The sequence below is a fragment of the Spermophilus citellus genome (genome assembly GCF_964194105.1).
Source record: "Spermophilus citellus genome assembly, chromosome: 4".
Classification (NCBI taxonomy): Eukaryota; Metazoa; Chordata; class Mammalia; order Rodentia; family Sciuridae; genus Spermophilus; species Spermophilus citellus.
The window spans coordinates 191,762,097-191,779,602 of NC_138185.1; the positions used below are offsets into that span (position 1 = coordinate 191,762,097).

Consider the following 17,506-nt stretch of genomic DNA (forward strand, 5'->3'; position numbering starts at 1 on the left):
GCGGGCTACCTAGTGAGAGGCCCAGAGCACGTCGCCTGGTGTTTGGGGTATCTCCCGGGCCGAGGACAGCGTTCCTGCTCTCCGTGCCACCTACTCACTGGGCACCTAGGGCAGAACCCCCAATTTCTTTGTTCACGGGCCTGGGTACACCTCCTTGGGCCATTCTTGCAGAGCCCCTCCCTTCCCCCCCCCCACCCCCACCCGGCAGCTCAGGACCCATTCAGCTCGTCCTTGCTGACCCTGGAGGGAACTCCAAACCAAGGGCGATCCTGGGAGAGGACCTGGCGGGATCTGGGGGACTTCGTCCCTATTCTCTGCTTGCCCGCCCAGGCTCGGGGATCCCCGTAGCGTCCTTGGCACATCCTTTGGGTTGTGAGCCTCGGAGTAGCACCAGGGAGTTTCCGAACCACCTCCTCCCAGCTGGCAGCTCTGCAGACACCTCCACCCTCAAGCGTCACACTCAAGTCCTGTAGACCAGGAGGAGGGCTGAGGGGATGCAGAGATCTAGCCTGTCCGGACCTCTGCTCTGTGCTCAGTTCCATACTTAAGCACCCGGCACAGAAATGAACACGCTGATTCAGAGCAACGCGATCATATGCATTTTATTTGCACCTCATTTGCAAGTTGTTAATTTCCAGCCCTGCTCCTTCCACTCCGGGTTCCTTCTCCCCTCGCCCATCTACCTTCAAATTCCCGGGATAGGGTGGGGAGTGGTGGTGGGGAATACTTGTTGGTCTTTGTCAAGGTAGACACAAGCCTTCTCAGGTTCACAGTGTTTTTCCGGCAAGCCTTATCCACACCACAGCAACAGTGGGAATCCTCATCAGACCACATCTTGACAGCAGGCAAGGCTGGACCTTATCACAGGGCCGAAGAGATTTTGCGCGATGAGCAATAAGATGGGCAGAGGTGGGAAAGGTCAGCAGAAGAATGCTGGAATGGCCCCCAGGAGCTGGAACTAACCTCTGCCCTAGTGGGCTGCCTTCTGTTCCTCAGAGGCGGGATGGGGTTCCTCCTCCAACTACCACTGTCTCCCCAGTGATATAACTAGCGTCCTCCGAACACAAGAAAGATACGATGCCTGCACAGTCCTCAGGCTTGCCTAATCTGGGGAACAGCAGAACAAGGAAGGGAGTTAAAATCAAACAGGCCAGGCCCCCCTCACCTGGCCCACAGGAAATGAAATTTGCTTAAAGAAGAATTACCAGTTGATTTTTCAGAAAGAGTGTACAAGCTTTCTGCTTATTAAATAGGGTTACCATTTCATAATTGTAAAATTATAATTACCATTATGATTTAGTATAAATGTAACAACTATACTCTGAAAAAACCGTTACACATTATATTTAAATAATAGACATTCTGTTTCTTAGAGAGCTCAGGACACCAAAATCCAAAGTTATATTGATTAAATGGTGAGTAATTATTTCACACTTCAAAATAATTTGTTTCACATATAGACATAAATAGTGGTTTAAAATGATTCCATTTATAAGGTCTTCAGGACTTTTTCAAGTCTATTTTTGTCCCTTAAAGTCTAGTTTGCTTTGTAAGAATGTGCTAATTCTCATTGTTTGTATGAGTGATCTCATAGTTAGGAAACACTTAAACTGCTGTAGAATACTCTTGAGGTGGGTAGAGTAAGTAACTCAAACCTAGAAGGCTTGGATTGTGGTTCTCTGAGCTACCTGTACATTGCAATCATTTGGGAGGCAAAACAAAACAATGACAACAACAAATAAATGAAGAAAGAAAAAAGATTTGTAGGCACCACCATGGATCAATTAAAGAAGAATATCTGGGCAATAGGCCTGAGCCACTGAAGTTTAAAAAAACTCCCTAAGCCAGGGCTGTCTATAATCCCAGCAACTTGGGAGGCTGAAGTGAGAGGATCACAAGTTGGAGACCAGTTTGGGCATTGTAGTGAAACCCTGTCTCAAAATAAAAGGGCTGGGGGGTGTAGTTCAGTGGTAAAGTGCCCCTAGATTCAATTCCCAGTATGGGGAAAAAAAAAAAATATATATATATATATATATATATATATATATCAGAGTCAATATATATCCAAGATTGAGATGCATAGGGCTAGATCATTCATTGGGGCTCTACAATGATAATACTGACTTATTAATGGGTTGTGAACTAGGTCTGCAGCTCATGCCTGATATCAGAATGGCTTTGGAAGAACTTGAGGGATTCTGGGATGTTTAGACCAGTAAAGAGGTAGGTATTGCTGGCATTTGTCCTTGAGGGGTCAAACTGGAGATGCTAAAGACAAGAGTGCTCAGAAGCCAGAAGGTGGAGAAAGGCAGGTCACTTAATAAAGGGAACCCAACAAAGGTGTCTGAATACTTCAGCCAGCCCACTAGGGAAGAGGAGTTTGAGCCTTAGTAAAGCTCTTCATTTCTTTTATTTGGATTGTGGGATCACCAACTTGAGCTTTGGAAATGTGACTTTTTATTCAAGAAGAACTACAATAGTCACAGTTTTGATTTTGGTTTCTAGTCTCCATGAATGCCCAGGGGTGGAGGTAGACAGTAAAGAGGAGGACCTGTCCTAGAGCTCCATTCTGCTGAAACCCTAATGCCTCTGCTTTTTTTTTTTTTTTTTTGCAGTGGAAACAGCAGCCTTGTTGGCCAGACCACTGCAAGAGTAGAGTTTATGAACTTGAGAAGTTTGGGAGGCAGAGGAGGGGATGCCCGTGTTCCTTATGGGAGTGAGGTGGTAAGCTATGGGCTGTGACAGAACTTTTCATCTTTATCCCTCCTAGTCCTCTCTGACAGCTTACCTTCTGATATGCATGAATTCTTTCATTCTGTCCTCTCTTTCCTTGTCTTTCCACAACTGCAGGAAAAAAGGGAAATCTGTTTATGGTAAGAGGAAGCTGAGGGGCAGTGAGGGAAAGAAACTGTCTTCCCATGTCAGTGGAAAGGAAGGATGGAGAGATGCCCCCCTTTCATTTCCAGTTCCTTCTTGGCTCCCAACTCCCCACTGCCCTTCTCTGTTTCATTCTTTTCAGGAGTTAGGGAGGCATCTTGCTGGGTCTCACCAGTTCTCATCAACTTCAGAAGACATGAAACAGTGTGAGTAGAGTCAGAATTACTACAGCTCAGGAAAGGAGTGTGTGGGACTCTGGTCTGGGGAAGGTGGCTGGTATAAAGAGGGAATACAGAAAAGCCTAGGAAGGAGGTATGGAAATGGGTGATAGCTCAGGATTCAGGTACTGGGTTTCCCCATCCAAAAAGATGAATGCCCTTCCAGGGGTCCCAGGGAGATGCAGGGCTCCCCTTCCTCACCACACTGCTGAAATTGGTCCTGATGAGTCCAGGTGCCAGGCAATTCACTCTAATATTCTTTGGGGCCAGCTCTAAGGCCAGGTTCTTGGTAAGGCCCAACAAGGCTGTTTTACTAACATTATAAGGACCCAGGCCCTGGGGAGAGAAGAGAACAGGTTGGTCTCTTAGTTTCCAGGTCATTCTTGGTTCTCATTTGACATCAAGGGCAACAGTTAATGAGGCATCTCTTGTAAAGGAGGGTAGGAGGAAACCATCTTGTTTCTACCTCTAGGTTAGAGTTCAGGAGGCAAGTCATTTATTTTGTGGGAAGGGGTGTGGTGGTATGATTCTGAAAGGGGACACATACTTTAGGGAAACTGGAGTAATGGAAAGACTTGGGATGGAGAGTGGGAGGAATGTGGCAGACAAAGGGGTTCTTACAGGAAACGGAGTGAAAGCTCCTATGGAAGCCACAATCACCACTGAGCCACTTCTGGAAAAAAAAGAAAACTGACATCTTCCTGGCAGAAACCACTGCCCTCTGCCTGTGGAGGGCCCCATCTCACCCAGGCTCCCTCTCACTCATGGTACCCTCGCTTCTCCATCTCTGGCACCACTGCCTTTGTCATCAGGGCTGTAGCCTTCACATTAACATCCAGAACCTGAAGTGGAAAGAAGGGGAGATAGCATGAGAAGGACATGGAGGAGCAGATGATGAGCAGGCACAGTGGGCACCTGGCTCTGCTGGTTAGAGCTGGTAGAGACTTCAGGGATCATTTACCTGGACCTGACAAGGGAAGAACCCTGGGCTTAGGGGGAGGTCCTTCTCACCAGCTCATTCAGCTATGTTCAAGTGTAGAAGAATGGAGAGAGTTAATCCTTTCTAACTAGCCAAGTGTGATTTGGCTCAGAATGAGTGAAAACTCTCCAGGCTGCTTTGGATTTGAGCTGGATTTTCTATGTTTCTTCAAAGTAGGGAGAGTCTGGAATTCGATCGCCTCCTGGACCTGCCTTAGAGTGGGCAGCACAGGGTAGTTTTAGCACTCTTCTGGCTTCTGGGTGCAGGGAATGGATTGCTCTTGGCCCTCCAAGATGGACTGTCTGGCTGGTCATTTATCAGAAAGTGGGATCATGAGGAAGTACTTTTTGGGGAAGCACAGGCTGCAATCAAAACACCCACATCCTAAATTTAAAGCAAATGTATTATGATCTTGCTTACAGTGTTCTAAACACTCCTGGGACATTTCTCTCCTATGCCCCCAAGCCAGTTTCTTATTCTGAAAATTTTCAATCTTATAAAAAGTTGAAATAGAAGTGTAGTGAATATCCAGCTGTCCCTTGCCTGGATTCACCCATTGTTCACATCTTGCTCCATTACCCTTTTCTATGTATCCATAGTTTTTTAAAAAAAATGAACCAATGAAGGTAAGCTACAGACATGATAATGCTCTATCCCTAGATACTTTAACACACATTGCTAAAGAATAAGAAGATTCTTTTGCACAACCACAATTCATTATCATACTTGAGAAATTTAACAGTAATACATTTCATTTATTGCATTGCCCATAATAAACTTTTCCCAAATGTCCCCCAAATTTCTTTCTTAAAAAATTTCAGAGTATAGGGGCTGGGGTTGTGGCTCAGTGGTAAAGAGCTTGCCTTGCATGCATGAGGCACTGGGTTCGATCCTCAGCACCACATAAAATAAATAAATAAATAAAACAAAGATTTTTTAAAAATTAAGAGTATAATTAAGGATCAGTCATTGCATTTAGGTTTGATGCACCATTATATTAAAAATATATAAACTAAAAAGAAAGATTATGTGATTAAAAGCTGATTTTCATGTGGTCTCTATTTAGACTTCATGAAAGATGTTTCTTTAAAGAATATCAACATCAGGATCTGGCTCACTGAGGAACATTTTCGCACTTTGGTCTTTATGTGCGTGCAAAGTTGATAAATTATAATATTTTAGTTTCTTATACTTTACTGTTGAGAAATTATATCTGAGTAAAAAAACAAAACCAGAGGAGATCATAAGAAATTTAGCATTTCAAATCATGTGGGAATGTTTGTCTTAGTAAATTAAGATAAATATTTTAATTAAAGTTTTATAATTAAAGGATGTAGGTGTGTAAAATATGAGCATGATGCAATCGTACATGTTCACATAAAAACAAATATTCTAGCACTTGGATTTAGAAATCTGGATCTCAGATTTTCTTAATACTGCAATTAAGAAGAAAAAACAATGGCTGGGACTGTGGCTCAGCGGAAGTGCACTTGCCTAGCATGTGTGAGGCACTGGGTTCAATTCTCAGCACCTTGTATAAGTAAATAAAATAAAGATCTACCAACAACTAAGGGACAAAATATTAAAGAAGAAAAAACAAAACAAAAAAACTCCAGATCTTTCCCTGTTATAAAACAGCAGAAACTCTGGTCATTTCACCAGAATAGGTATTTCATTTAACTAACAGCTATTAACGTTTTTCAACTAATGAAAAAGCATTCTTTTTTGGCAGCTGAAAAGAGATGGGTGGGTGTGTAAGTTGTTGGCCTTTTAGCTGCCTGTCTCTGCTGGAAATAAACCAGGAAAAAGGGCGTGGCTAAGTATGCTTGGAGAGAGAGCTGGGAAGGGAAAGAGAAGGTGGCTAGCACAGAGCAAATGGAAGAAGATAAAACTGAGATGAGTTGGGAGTGTGGCTTAGTGGTAGAACCCTTGCCTTGCCATAAGGCCCACAGGACTGAAAAACAAAACAACAACAACCAAAAAGCCTCAAAGCAGAAATGAAAAAGAATAACAGTATAGAGGAAGCCGCCCCCTTATTTGCCCTTTACAAGGTGCATGCCAGGTGTGTGGAACATCACATTTATGTGACACTTGACAAAGGCATCTAAAAACAGACCAAGTTTGTGCTAAATGTTTTTTGACTGACCCCTGCTGCTTTATGCTCTCTCACCTTGTCCCACACTTCCTCAGTGGCATCCATCAGGCTTCCAAAGAAAGGGTTGACAGCAGCATTGGAGACCAGAATATCAATACCCCCATGAAGTTTCACAGCCTAGGGAGTGAAGGAAGGTCTGGTCAGGGCTGCAGGTTAGTAAGGGAAGTGAATTTACCAATGTTGATAAGAAATTTCTTCTTAGAACAGTTGTCAAAATGATCTCTTTTTTAGAAATATTATTTTTTAGATGTTGGTGGACCTTTATTCTATTCATTATTTATATGTGGTGCTGAGAATTGAACCCAGTGCCTTACATGTGCTAGGCAAGTGCTCTACCACTGAGCCACAGCCCCAGTCCTAAAAATGATCTCTTTTCCTTGAAACATTTTCTCTCCAAAGTTACCCTAAGCTCTGCTGTTAACCAGGTAAGGTTGTCTTATTTCTTTTACAGTGTTTCCAGCCTGTCTGTTCTCTTCTAAAAGTGTCCATAACCCTTTACTCTAGCCTTTATACTTTCTCTTTGGGAGCTCTTTCATTCTCGACCCTCACCTCAAAATCTGTTTCTACACCCTTCCACTTCACAGTAAGCTCTAGCCCCATTTCCCCCAGTGCTTGCTGTCCATTCTCCTTGAATGAGCTGCCATTATCTCCGAGTAAAGCTGTCCACACTTACCTGAATGGAGAAACTGTTTAAATAGCTTTCCCATGGAAAGTTACCACTGCAGGGGCCTTTGATCATCTAGCTCAGTGTCCTCTGGTGGAGGTATAACTCCATATGTAACTGAGATCCAGGGAAGTTAATTTTTAAATACCATATTAAGGTAGGAGAGAAGAAATAGAAAAGAAAGGTAGAAAGGAGACCAAAGGAAGGACAAGAAAAATATAACTTTAATCTGGAAGCCATACTTTTCCTCTTAGACCTGTCACTTCTCACGTCATTTCTCTCTCCCAGGCCTGTCACTCCCAAATTTCTGGGAATCTGTAAGCATTAGACTTACTGTAAATTCACCCATTTATGAAAATTACCTTATGCACTGTTAATTAGCACATGTAATAAACAGATAAAACAGAGAGAGATACGATATTTTAAGAAACATGTAACCTAGGGTACTTTCCAATGTTTTCTACTGATCAGAAAATGGAGACCATGTCAGCCTAAGGATTCTGAAATTGTGAGACCACCATAAACTATCTTGTGATCACTAGACTGATATCATTCTCACATGCCCATCTCTCACAAAGAAGAGCCCAAAAATCCCAAAAACATCTCTCACTCCCAAAATGCCCACATTCTTCCTGGAATGTACACTCATGACTTTCCTGTATAAATCTCTGTGCTTCTAACTGACACGTCCTTAAATTCATATCTGCAACATTTGTCAAGAACCCCACTGCCCAGAGTTGAGGACCCCTCTCCGGGAACTCCTGAGACTTCTTCAAGTGACTGTATAACTCAGTAATGACACATTAGGATCAGCTAAGAACAGGAGGCCAGATCATTCCATGTTTAGGAAAGGTAAAGGGATTTGATTTGCTCAGGGGACAAAACTAGTTGGCAGAACTGAGGCCTGTCTCCTATTTTATAGCACACAGCTAATTTATAAGAGCCCTCTGAAAGTGATTTGAGATTATGAAACCGGCTGCCCAGGAGAGTTAGGATGGGTTTAAAGGATGGGTTTAAACCAGCCTGGGTTTAAAGGAGCTCCTCACTCAACTTTGATGCCATTTCTCTCTCATCTTTCTGGACTGGAGACATGGGAAATTCAAGGCAGAAATTTGAGATTTAAACTGGGAAAGCCAAGAAAGGGAGATATCTTCTTAATAAGTGGTAAGTAGGTGGAGAGGCACGTGCTAGAGTAACAAATGGCCAAGGAGAACCTGCCAACAAGGGTTTTCAATACTGAGCTACCCTGAAACCAGACTTTGCATTTGCTCAGTACTGGCAATTTTGATGCCTTGGGCAAGTAGCACTAAATGGGCCCTCAATCAACTTTGTGCCTCAGATTTGGCACACGAGGGGTGTTATTAACAATGTACACCATCTGCTAGTTTCTCCTTTTAACTAATTATTCTTGCTAACTAGGTGCTAAGCTTAGTTGTTTCTTTGCTGCTAAAGGGGTGCCTGAGCTGTCAACATGGAGATTTAACAAAATTTAAAGTCACATAATCTTTTAAAACCAGTACCAATACTTTCTTGTATTCTCTAAATTTTGGTGCTGTGGCTTGAAGCCCCAGTCACCTGCCTCAATTCTGTGTATGGACCTGTGAGAAGGAAAGCACAGATGTTGCTAAGTGATGCGTGTGTGTGCTATGCTTTGTGTGTGCCTGTCTGGGGTGGTGAGAGGATGGTAGATTGCACTAGAATCACTCTGCTGTGCACCCTGTCTTCCTCCCGTTCCAGGCCTGTCAACACAGAGAGGGGGAGAAGGCTGGGTTTTGATTGAACAATGACAGAAACAGCAAAGATGAATGAGGACATTACTTATGACCATTGGGTTGTCTTCTAAGTCTTGCTCTACATTGTGTGATCACTATTATAAAGTGGCTAGGAATTGTCTGTATTTTGACAGGTATTTTTCTTTTTAGAAAAAGTATAATCAAGCAGAGAAGCTACTATTAATCTGGTGTCTGCTCACTGGCACACCATTGAAGAGCTTTTCGGTGTAATTAGGAGGCTACCAGTAGTAACCATCCTCAGGGCAGCAGCTTTTCTCATCACATGGTAACAGCTGGCAACAGGCAGAACACATCTCAAATTGCTGACAATTATCCTATCATTCTCTATCCTGACAATATCCATGCAAACTCCCAGAAAGTTGGTTTTGATTTTTCTCTCCTATTTCTCATTCTTGACATGTGTTTGGGAAAATATTGTTTGGTTCCACTAAAGTTCTCTTGGGTGATCCACCACCACTAATATCCTTGGCTCAGGGTCTTCTCTATTTATTCCTCCCACCACTGTCAGATTATCCTTCCTCAATAATCATTTTTATCTTGCTTAAAGCCTCACATGGTTTCTTATTTCCTACACTGACATCTAAACCCCTTTGGGAATCTGTACTCCTGAGCCTGTGCTCTCTGCTGTGTACTGACAGTGTTCCCCATCCCTTTCATTCCCTTCTTGGCTGTCTGCTCATTTTTGCAGGGTCATCTGGCACCCCATCCCTGCTCTGTCTACTCCCACTCATTTATCAAGGTCTAGCTCAAGCCCCACTTCTGGGCCAGGGCTGAAGGATTTGTTAAGTGGACCTGATGGGTTCCAGAGGATGTATTCCCAACAGGACTTTGACATTAAAATATTATATTGTAAAAACAAACAAACAATTCTTAAATTGTATGAGGCCCTGGGTTCGAACCCTGATACTTCAAAACAAAACAACAAAGAAACAAACAAACACCCCCCTCTCCCCAACTATATACATTTCAAATGGTTGGTCATTAATGGCCCAGTCTCCTCTACCCTCAGTATCAAGGCCCCAGTGTTAGGCTCTGTCCAGTAGTCTATGCCCAGCAAGGTGACCTTCTTAGATTCACATTTGACCCTTTGCAAAGCATTTGAACATTTGCCAAACTGTTCCTTAAAAATGGAATTACCTTGTTCTGTGTGCCATACTACTGTCTACTATTGTTTAAGGTTCTCCGTTTCTAAGAAAATCACCCAAATTATGTCTGCTAACCTTCCAGTCTGTTAGTACAATCCTGTACCTTCCCGTAGGTTCTCTCATTCACTCTTGTGAAATAAAGCATGTGCCCCAAGGCTTGAGGGGAGAGGAGCCTGATGGTCCATATTTTCTTGTGCAGCTGGAAGGCTGGCATCAAGTACCAACCTTGTCTTTGGCTTAGCACTTTCTTTGAGACTAAAGTCCATATGGATACTTAAAGCCTGGCCCTATGCCAATGAGGAAGTGCTGGTAGTTCATAGGCAGCCAAAAAAGGAAGTCAGGGTTGAATCACAACTCTTTCTCTACTGGCTGTGGAAACTTGGGAAGTGGCTCCACCTATCTGAATCAGTCTCTGTAAACAGGAGGAACAGTTCTTCCCTTGAGTGGGTTGTTGTCAGGTTGTAAGGTTTTGAACACAGTAAATGGTACATAGTAGACAGCTGAAACATGGTAGGCTGCCTCTGATGAGTTCCCAGAGACTCTATAAATTGGAGAACAGGGGATTGTTTATTAGTTCATGGGTGAGAACATTTATTTTGTGATTATATTTATATTGACCCTTCTCATCTGTACCATTACATTGAAAAGTACTAGGTAATGAGGCCGAATGGATTTTTGGGGGAGTACCCAAGAGATGAGGCAGAGCTGAAGCATTAGAGTAGTTTTTGGATTCTTTGGGATGGGATGGTTCTCAGACTTCAGGATATAGACATAGCAGAAAGGCACACAATAAAATGTGTTAGTGGACCAGTACAGGCATATGAAATGCATGTTATGTTAACAGTACTATGTTGGATCTCACCAATACTAGCTAGGAAAACACAAATGGAGGCTCAGCCTGGCTTCCTTCTGCCATCTCCTGGCTTGGTGCCCATATCCCTGCTGCTCACCATAGCCACCAACCGCTCCCGGTCCTCGGCCTTCCCCACATGGCACACGGTGCCAGTCACGCTCAGCCCCTCCGCTTGCAGCATGTTCACGGCCTTGTCCACGTTCTGCTGCTTCCGGCTGCTGATAACCACGTGGGCTCCATCCTGGGCCAGGCGCCGGGCAATGGCTAGGCCAATCCTGTGGGCAGAAAGAGACAAAGACTGTTAAGGCCTGTACAGGGGAGGAAGCTGAAAGGATGGGCTCTGCTTGGGTTTGGATTCCAGATCTCTCTTTATATGACTTGGTGCTTCTTTTTTGGGGGGTACCAGGGATTGAACTTAGGGGCACTCCATCACTGAGCCACATCACCTATTTTGTATTTTATTTAGAGACAGGGTCTCACTGAGTTGCTTAGGTCCTCGCTTAGTTGCTGAGGCTGAGGATGACTTTGAACTCACGATCCTCCTGCCTCAGCCTCCCGAGCTGCTGGGATTACAGGTGTGGGCCACCGTGCTTGGCCCTTGGTGTTTCTATTTGGTGTAACATAGGCCTAATGGCACTGTCAATACCATGCAGGTGGACATGCTTAGCTCGTTTTATTATGATTTTGTCCCTCAGCCTTGGTTCCCAGGAACAGCCTTAGTTCCTGCCCCACCCTGTTGACAGGCCTCATACCCAGTGCAGACTGAGGGGAGAGAAATAAGCTGGTGTGCTGCTGCAGCAGCTGTGTCTGTGCTTTGAGGGTCTTACTGGAGAGCTACCCTATCCTCCAAAATCTCCTTTACTAGAGGCATCTTTTTTTGGGGGGGGGAGGGTACTGGGGATTTAACTCAGGGGCACTTAACCACTGAGCCACATCCCCAGCCCTATTTTGTATTTTATTTAGAGACAGGGTCTCTAAATAAAATAACAAATATTTAGTTGCTTAGGGCCTCACTAAGTTGCTGAGGCTGGCTTTGAACTTGCTATCCTCCTGCCTCAGCCTCCCCAGCCTCTGAGATTACAGGTGGGATTACAGGGACATGCCACCACACTGGGCCAACTACATCATTGTTAAACAGTCTATCCTTAGTTATGTTTTGGGGTACATGAGGAATGATGGCTAAAAATTTAAATATTTAAATGTAGGCTTGGGAAGCAAGGGTTACACATTTTACAATTGCCAGCCATTAGTGTTTCACATACATCTGTATTTCAGATTCTTGAGGAGTTGGCATCTAGCAAAGTCCTGTGGGATAAAGAAACAGGATGGATAAGAGTAGTGGGTAAGAAGAAACAGGCTATAGGTAGGGTGGGCCAAAATGTACTGACCTAAACAATAATCTGGCGACATGGCTCTATGTCCCATCTGGGTAAGGGGTGGGGGTGCTCTGGGAGACTTGTCAGATGCCCAAATGGGTATCTGGAACATTTTCATGGTGGACGGAAACAGTGAAATAGTTTTGAAATCTGAACTCTTGTGTTTCTGGTCTTCCCATATTCTAGGTGGAGCTGTTAATTGGGCAGCCCAGAGCACTGGCGGTCTGGATCAATGGGACAACAGCGAGTCTTGTGCCAGAGGCAGCAGTGGAGGGGCCAGTGGAGGGGCCAGGGTCAGGGGATCCAGAAGGACTTCAGGCTGAACACGTGGTCTTCCCCCACCCTCCCGGCAGGGCTTTGGACACGTGGGAGGCCTGAGGAGAAGGGACTGCTAAGAGGCCAGTACCTGCTCCAGGCAGCTAAGGCCTCAGAGAATCCTGCCCCGGCACTCACCCTTCGGTGGAAGCCGTTACGAGGGCCACCTTATTCTCAAGCGGGTTCCGGAGGGTCACCCCCGAGCTGACCATCCTCACAGATTTCCAAACTCGACCAGAGCCGCCTAGCAGTAGTCCTGCCTTCTGCATGGCCCAGGTCTGCACCGCTGGTTTCACTCTGCTCAGTAGGGCAAGGGGCAGGAGGCCGGACGCGCCGCCTCCCGCTCGCCTACTCCCTCCTCCTGCCTGCCAGAGCCTGCTCCGTGGGGACTCCCGCCACCCAGGAGCGGTCCGGGCCGCGGGCGCCCCCTGCCGGCGCATGGCCGCCGCGTCCTGCATTCTCTTATTCTCTGCCCCCTTGCTCTCCCCAGGCCCAGCGGGAAAGTGCTTTCAGTGCTTTTCCATTAGGACTTACACCGCTGCAAGGAACCCGTCGCCTTCCCCACGCTCCAACCACTCCTTTCACGTCTTATTTATTTATTTATTTATTTATTTATTTATTTATTTATTTATTTATTTATTTATTTATTTGCAGGGAGCGTTGGGGTAAAGGGGGAGATGAGGTTTGGGGTTGATTTCTTTTTCTTTCCCAAAGCCTCAAAATGGAATTCCTCCTTCAAGAAAGTCTGGGTTTATGTAGGCAACAGCCCAGAGGAGGGCAAATGCTTTGAGATCAGCTGTGGAGATGATGCCTGTGGTCCCCCACGGAGTTGAGCCCAGGAGACAAACGCGATAAGAGTCTTGGCTCTGTCCAAGAAGACTTTCCATTGTACAGAGAGTAAGTGGTAACAAGGATGCTAGAGGGTCCCCCAATCAGTGGTAGGAGTACAGAGAGCTCAAGTGTGCTCAAGATCTCCATGGTCACTATGTCCCCAGGTCTTAGCCTCCATCCTAGTTCAATAAATATTTGCTGAATACAAAGGCGCGTTATGAACTGTAAACTGCTAAACACATAGTAATTAATTATTATTGCTGCCACAGACCAAACTCTTCATCTGCAAACAAGGATGTGGAGTAGATGATGAATAAAGTCCTCACCAGCTATAAATTCTATGTTCAAGACTTCAGCCTCCATTTCTGCCAAGTGGGTTGAAATGATCTCCCTCCTGGGTTTCTGAGAGAATTAATAAATCTGGGTGGCTTATGGTACACTACAGAAAGGCCCCAACAGACCCCAGTGCAAGTGTGTGAATCAGTTCAACTCAGTGACTTCCAAATGCCAGGCTGAGAAGTAGTGCTGGTCCATGGCAATATTTTCACTAGTCTGAGTCAAAATGAGAAAAATAAAGACAATATAGTGAGCTTCATAACGGTAAACATATTTAACTTAACAGATAGTCCTTTATTCTGGAATGTGCTTTTGCTCTTTCTTTTTTCCTTTCGGTTAGTCTTTTCTCTCAGAAAAGATGATGAAAACAGATGGATAGACTTAGTAAAGTGTTGTTAGTTTGTGCAACCAACAATTTGTCAACCTTATATCAATCCCTACAATTAGAGGGAAGATAATCCCAATTTGTGAAGTCCAGTTATGGGGATCACTTTGTATTAGGATTCACACTTGCTAAAGGCTCATTTAGTACATTTGTAGGTCTGCTGAGTGTCTCAAGAAAGGGTTTCAGCGTTCAAAAGCGGGCGTATGGATAGCAAGTGATTTAAGAGGCATGCACTGGATTTATGGTGTATTTCTCAACCGAGAAGTTACAATTGTGGTACTCAGCATATCCGGATGAGATAAGAGAGCTTAAGTCTAATTTTCCCCATGTTGGGGGGAAAACTGACTCTCTGACTGGCGCCCCTCAGTCTGAGCCTCATGAATTATTGACAGAGGCTGGATAGTGCCACACTCCTTTTCCCCTTCACTCTTAGGAGCTAATGCACTGTGGGAACCCTTCCCAGCTCTGCACCTGAGTGTGGGGCTGCAGAAGGATGCATAGGACTGCAGCAATTCTCAGGGCTTGGCTCAAAGCAACAGGCCTGCAGGCAGACCTGATCCTCTTTACCTTCCTCTCTAGAGGTGGATGGTCAGATCCAGGGGGTGAGGGTGGGGCCTGGGGTGGAGGAGGTAGACCAGGTTCAAAGAGCAAAGAATTCTGTGAAAAAAGAATTCTGGCCTGGTTGCTCCCTGAGCATTACCTGGCCACTTCTTATCTGGGCATCATTGATTTTTTTTTGGCTTCTAACACTATTTCTTTTGGGACATTAGGGAGAGGATCTGTGAACCAAGAAGGATAGAAAGAAGGAAAGAAATGTGGGTCTCTAAATTCTGCTCAACAAGTTTGGTTTGTTGAGATGGGGATTGGGGGGAAAATATGCACATGTAGGAGTATCTCTTTGAAATGGGATCTTAATTTTTTATTTTTTGGTACCAGAGATTGGTACCCAGGGGTGCTTAACCACTAAGCCACATCCCCAGACCTTTTTTGAATTTTATTTAGAGACAGGGTCTCACTGAGTTGCTTAGTGCCTCACTGTTGCTGAGGCTGGCCTTGAACTCATGGTCCTCCTGTCTGAGTCTCTAAGCCTCTGGAATTACAGGTTATGCCACTCTGCCTGGCTTTCCTATGCTTCTTTACCTGCTTCCCCCATAGTTTTTGGTCTTGTTTATTCTTTTAAACATTTCCTATACATGTACATGCATTTTTCCCCTCTAAAAAATCTTTCTCATGAATGATTTTTTTTAGTTGTCAATGGACTTTTATTTATTTATATACAGTGCTGAGAATTGAACTCAGTGCCTCACATATGCCAAGCAAGTACCCTACCACTGAGTTATAATCCCAGCCCTCATGAATGATTTTTAAGAGGAAAAATATAAAGAATATGTTATCCTTCAAATTGCTTGCTTCTTTTCTTTCTCCCTTTCCTCCCCCTTCTTTTCTTTCACATCTTAAAATATATTCTTGGAATGTTTGAGTGGTACATAATAGATTTACTTCATTCTTTCTGCCCTTTAAAAAATAGCTGTACAGTTTCCATTATGTGAAATAGCCAGTATCCTACTGATGAAAATTTCAATGGCTTACAGTGTTCCTATTTCAAACAATTCTACAATGAACAACTTTGAATATGTTTATATTTTATGTTTGGTATAAATACACTTGTACCCTGGGTCAAATGTTTTTAAGTACTGGGGATTGAACCCAGGATGCTTTGTTACTGATCTAGGTTCCCAGCCCTTTTATTTTTCATTTTGAGACTGAGTCTTACTAAATTTCTGAGGCTGACCTTGAACTTACCATCCTCTCTATCAAGTTCCCAGATCTCAGGGATTATAGGTGAGTGCTACCGTGGCCAACTTGGGTCAAATGTTTTAAATCCATAGCTATGGTCAAATTAACTTCAAAAGGATTTAATCAGTTTTTATGGATCTGTTTTTCTAAAGTGAATTTACTCTGCTACCTTACCCACTTACACATAGTATACATATGGTTTAAACTTTGGTTGATGGCTTAAGTTGAGCGATAAAAGGTAATATACCCCAGGCTCAGTGGCTGGGAACCTATAAGGATTGGTAGCCCCTACGGAACTGCAGTGTACAGGCAGGCTTGAGGCATAATTGTTTCACCCATCTTTGTCATTGAGAATGCTGGCCCAGCATTGCCAGATATTTGGATTTTGAAACAGAACCTTGAAATCTGGATGTTAATAGAAAATATTTGGTTTTTAAATGTTGATAATTTACTTAAAAAAAAAGCAAAAACCAAAATTGAACGAATCTGTAGGTTCCAGAGACTGACACAGCCTCTGCCTATTTAAATGTGATGGGTTATTAATTTTGTGAGATATTGCTCTATCAAGAATTCTGTAGCTCTGTTGTATAGCTTATTCAATGTCTGGGTTTTCAATTTTCAATTGCCCTGTATTTAGGCAGTTATTAACGAACACCATTTAGAAACCAGCCATCCAGTCTTTGTACGGGTCCTCTTCAGGATCTTCATGCAGCGGCAGGGAGAAAGTTCTTATAATATAACATACATGGGTTTCTCGTTACCCTCATGCTGTAGATTGCTTTTGTTATCTGTATTTGGAAGTGGGGTGGTCTCTTGCAGTTTTCCAGTTTATTTTCAAGAGGCAGCTTGCTTTATTTTGGGCCTCAGTGCTCTCTGCTGCTGCTGGTCACTTCTGGGAACTCCCGGATTATGGTCCTTAAGTGGTTTCCACATGGATACTGAGATACAGGCTTGAGGATGGGGATGAGATGGGATAGCCACACCTGCCCAGTTGTCTTCTTTATTCCTCACAATACAAGAAATTCACTGAAGATTTTGGGGCAGAATAAATTGTAATGTAGAGGGAAATATCCCTCTACCTCAATAGGTTGCCTGATATAACTTCCCACTAGGTCTCTTGCGGGCACAACCAAATTCCTCTCCTCTTTTATTTTATTTTTTTAAATTGTGAAAATGACTTCAGAGGTAGTCCCTGTGGCAGACATGAAGATTTATGGTGTGATTATAGCCGTTAACTCCTTCAGGTTTTTTTCTTTTCTTTCTTTTTCTTTTTTTTTTTTTTTTTTGTTCTAGGGACTGAAGCCAGGGACACTTTACCTCTGTGCTACATCTCCAGCCCTTTTTATTTTTATTTTGAGACAGGGTCTCAGGATCTCATTGAGTTGCTAAGACTGGCCTGGAACTTGTGATCCTCCTGTCTCAGCCTCTGGAGTGACTGGGTTTATAGGCTTGCGCCACATGCCTGGCTCTGCTTCAGTTTTTGAAGGGAAGTCATGCTTTTCTCAGGGTGGCCCCAGCAAGTCACTGAGCTGGATAGTTACAGGGACCTTGCCATTTCTGCCTACCACAGGGCTCCTCTGAAGGTTGTCTTTGCTTTGGAGACCCCAGGTGGGGGGGGGGGCTGGTGTTTGCCAGAGGTGCTTACTGCATCTAATACTTCTTTTTTTTAATCCTATCTTCTCTTTTTCTTTCACAGGTGTTATCCCAAATAGACCCTTTGGAATCCTACTTCCAACCATGTGTCAGCTTTGCTGGGAACTGGTCTCCTTATTTCAGGAGTTT

At 43.9% G+C, this 17,506-nt stretch overlaps 1 protein-coding gene across 2 annotated transcripts; it reads right to left on the reverse strand.

Annotated features, from left to right (window-relative positions):
- Positions 1-584: 584 nt before the first annotated feature.
- On the reverse strand, positions 585-12,742 carry LOC308647046 (dehydrogenase/reductase SDR family member 4-like). 2 transcript variants are annotated; one of them, XM_081290819.1, is made up of 9 exons: positions 12,514-12,742; positions 10,782-10,959; positions 6,245-6,346; positions 3,867-3,937; positions 3,717-3,768; positions 3,297-3,431; positions 2,789-2,844; positions 964-1,107; positions 585-869 (listed from the first exon to the last, which is right to left on the reverse strand). In XM_081290819.1, exons 1-8 carry the CDS (start codon positions 12,642-12,644, stop codon positions 993-995), a joined length of 840 nt encoding a protein of 279 aa, XP_081146945.1. In that variant the 5' UTR covers positions 12,645-12,742; the 3' UTR covers positions 585-869; positions 964-992. The 2 variants fall into 2 exon arrangements, with proteins under 2 accessions (XP_081146945.1, XP_081146944.1); XM_081290818.1 differs by having other exon boundaries at positions 585-857; positions 12,514-12,741.
- Between the last annotated feature and the right edge of the window lie 4,764 nt (positions 12,743-17,506).